This window comes from Histoplasma capsulatum, genomic scaffold (assembly GCF_000149585.1).
Source record: "Histoplasma capsulatum NAm1 scaffold_8 genomic scaffold, whole genome shotgun sequence".
NCBI lineage: Eukaryota > Fungi > Ascomycota > Eurotiomycetes > Onygenales > Ajellomycetaceae > Histoplasma > Histoplasma mississippiense.
Window position 1 is genome coordinate 1795938 of NW_001813975.1, and position 2189 is coordinate 1798126.

Consider the following 2189-nt stretch of genomic DNA (forward strand, 5'->3'; position numbering starts at 1 on the left):
CACATAAGAACGGTGTTGGCAGGGGTCTTTGACTTGCATCAGGTTGGGAATGATGACCTCATTATGACACCCACAAGGGCGAATCTCACGCCATATGGAGTTTCCAAGGTTAATTTTGAAAAATTACTGCCATGTGCCCTGTTAATTGCTATGCTATTTAATGCAGAAATTTTGTCTATCATGGTTGGACATACCATGACTTCGCAGTTACCTTCAAATGTAAAAGTAGATAGATAAACTTAAATTTCCAGGTTTGTATGCCACAAATATCTAGATAGGATAATTAGGAATTATATATATATATATACATAATTATTATGAGCCAGGCTGTTTTGCCAGGGACAATCATAACTATCATACTTGGTGAGCTCATCAAATGGCACCCGGATTTGACATCATTTACGATCCCTCTGCTCCTTGAGGGTTCTTGACAGCAGCTGTGATAGCATAAAGTGGCTCACATCTTCATCAGCCCAGTAGGAAAGATGGCTAGCAATGCTAGCTATAAGAGATATATCAAATGCACCTCTATGTGATTGTGGTTAGATTAGCTTACGTTTTCTTCTCAAAAAAAAGAAAAGAAAATGAAAAAGAAAAAGAAACGGCAAAATGTTACCCGAAAACACGGCACGTAGGTTCATAAAACATACTCTTGTATACTATAATCAACCCGACCATTAGAATTCAAAGCGCGGACTTTTTCCTCCTCATGCCTTATATTGCGCGCGCGATTTTCAATCCCGATTGAGGATTCAGATTCAATAGCTATGTCGATCGATGAGTTCCTAGTTTTCTGAAACCCGTCATAGAGCGTTTCGATATTCGCATCGATGAGAGTCGGGTATTTCTGGTGGGATGGACTTGACTCGTTGACCACCGCTCCCATGTCAATCGCCTGTGATTGATCGATATCTAACTCAGTGCGTGAACCAGTTATTTTTTGCCGTTCTCCAACAGCTAGTCGTGGTTGCGTTGACGCTTCACTCAGGCCCAAGCTGCGGTTCAGAAAGCTGCTTGCAACCCCGGAAGCAAAGTGAGTCCAAAGGGACCCGACACTCTGGCCCACCCGGGTACTGATATTAGTGAGGCTCTGACCTGACGTGCTCCATATCGTCCGTTTGACGTATGGTAGGGGCTGAGGTTTCAGTGCAGTCATGGCTGGGGATATCAAGGGTTCAATGCGGTAACTGATAGGGTCGGACGGATGGAAGATATTGAATAGTTGCCCACATTTAGGTGACGAGACTGAAGTTATGAAACCAGGGGGTTGGGTCGAGTCCATTATCTTCAAGTCCTTTCCGACAATTCTTTTCCCTTTCAGCATCTGGAAAAGCCCAATCGGAGATCCAAGGCAAAAGAAATCAGCACATTCGAAATCCAAGGGAAAGGCTTCTGATTTCGGAGCTTCAACTCCTCTACTTTTAGAACTTGAGGAACTCCAATTAGTGGACTTGACCTCTCCTGGAGTCCTTGGTTGGTGGCAGAGGATATCAAAAAGTATGGCGCTACCCAGGGAATGACCGCAAAAGCTAACGGAACCTTTAAACCTCGGGTTGCGGACTTTGAAAAGCTTATATATGCGATTGCACTCCCTTTGCACGATACCCGCAATATGCTCCCGGTAGGTACTCTGGTAAAGCAAAACATCCATAGCTAGATCAGTAATCAGATTTCGGACAGCAGGGACCCCTTCTAGTGTAATATCTTTCAAACTTGGATAGTGCGCATCCTCAACTGCCATTTTATCAGCGTCAGCAAGGTCAAGTTCTTTTCGATGCTGCTTGAGTCCTTGTTGTGGGAAGTCAAGTAAATGTCTCCAGCATACGGGAAGGACCTGGACACGACAGTTCTTGAGCTCGGAGTCAACGTGCGAGTTAAGAACCTGCAAATCTGGTGATGCGGCGTATACACTTTTCATGGTCTTCCTGAGGACATTGACGTCGTGCACGAAATTAATACTATCCAACCGCAATCCCAACCTTTGGCCAATCCCGTGTGTGACAAGAATCAGATGGTCAATCTCTCTATCAGCCTCTTCGCCGTCGACTTCCCCTGAATCTTCCATCTCTTTCTCCTCTTGTTTTCGGGCTTGTTCTTCGAGTTCCGCTAGTTGGTCATCATCCTGTGAATCTCCAGTCAAAGATGAAATCTGACGCTCAAACGGACCTCATCGGGCGCTCAAAGGATAT

The 2189-nt window shown here is 44.8% G+C and overlaps 1 protein-coding gene across 1 annotated transcript; it reads right to left on the reverse strand.

Moving 5' to 3' along the window:
* Positions 1-498: 498 nt before the first annotated feature.
* HCAG_07460 (predicted protein) lies at positions 499-2171 on the reverse strand (the record flags this gene model as incomplete). Its single annotated transcript, XM_001537988.1, has 4 exons — positions 499-502; positions 651-1324; positions 1535-2122; positions 2163-2171. 4 exons carry the CDS (start codon positions 2169-2171, stop codon positions 499-501), a joined length of 1275 nt encoding a protein of 424 aa, XP_001538038.1.
* Between the last annotated feature and the right edge of the window lie 18 nt (positions 2172-2189).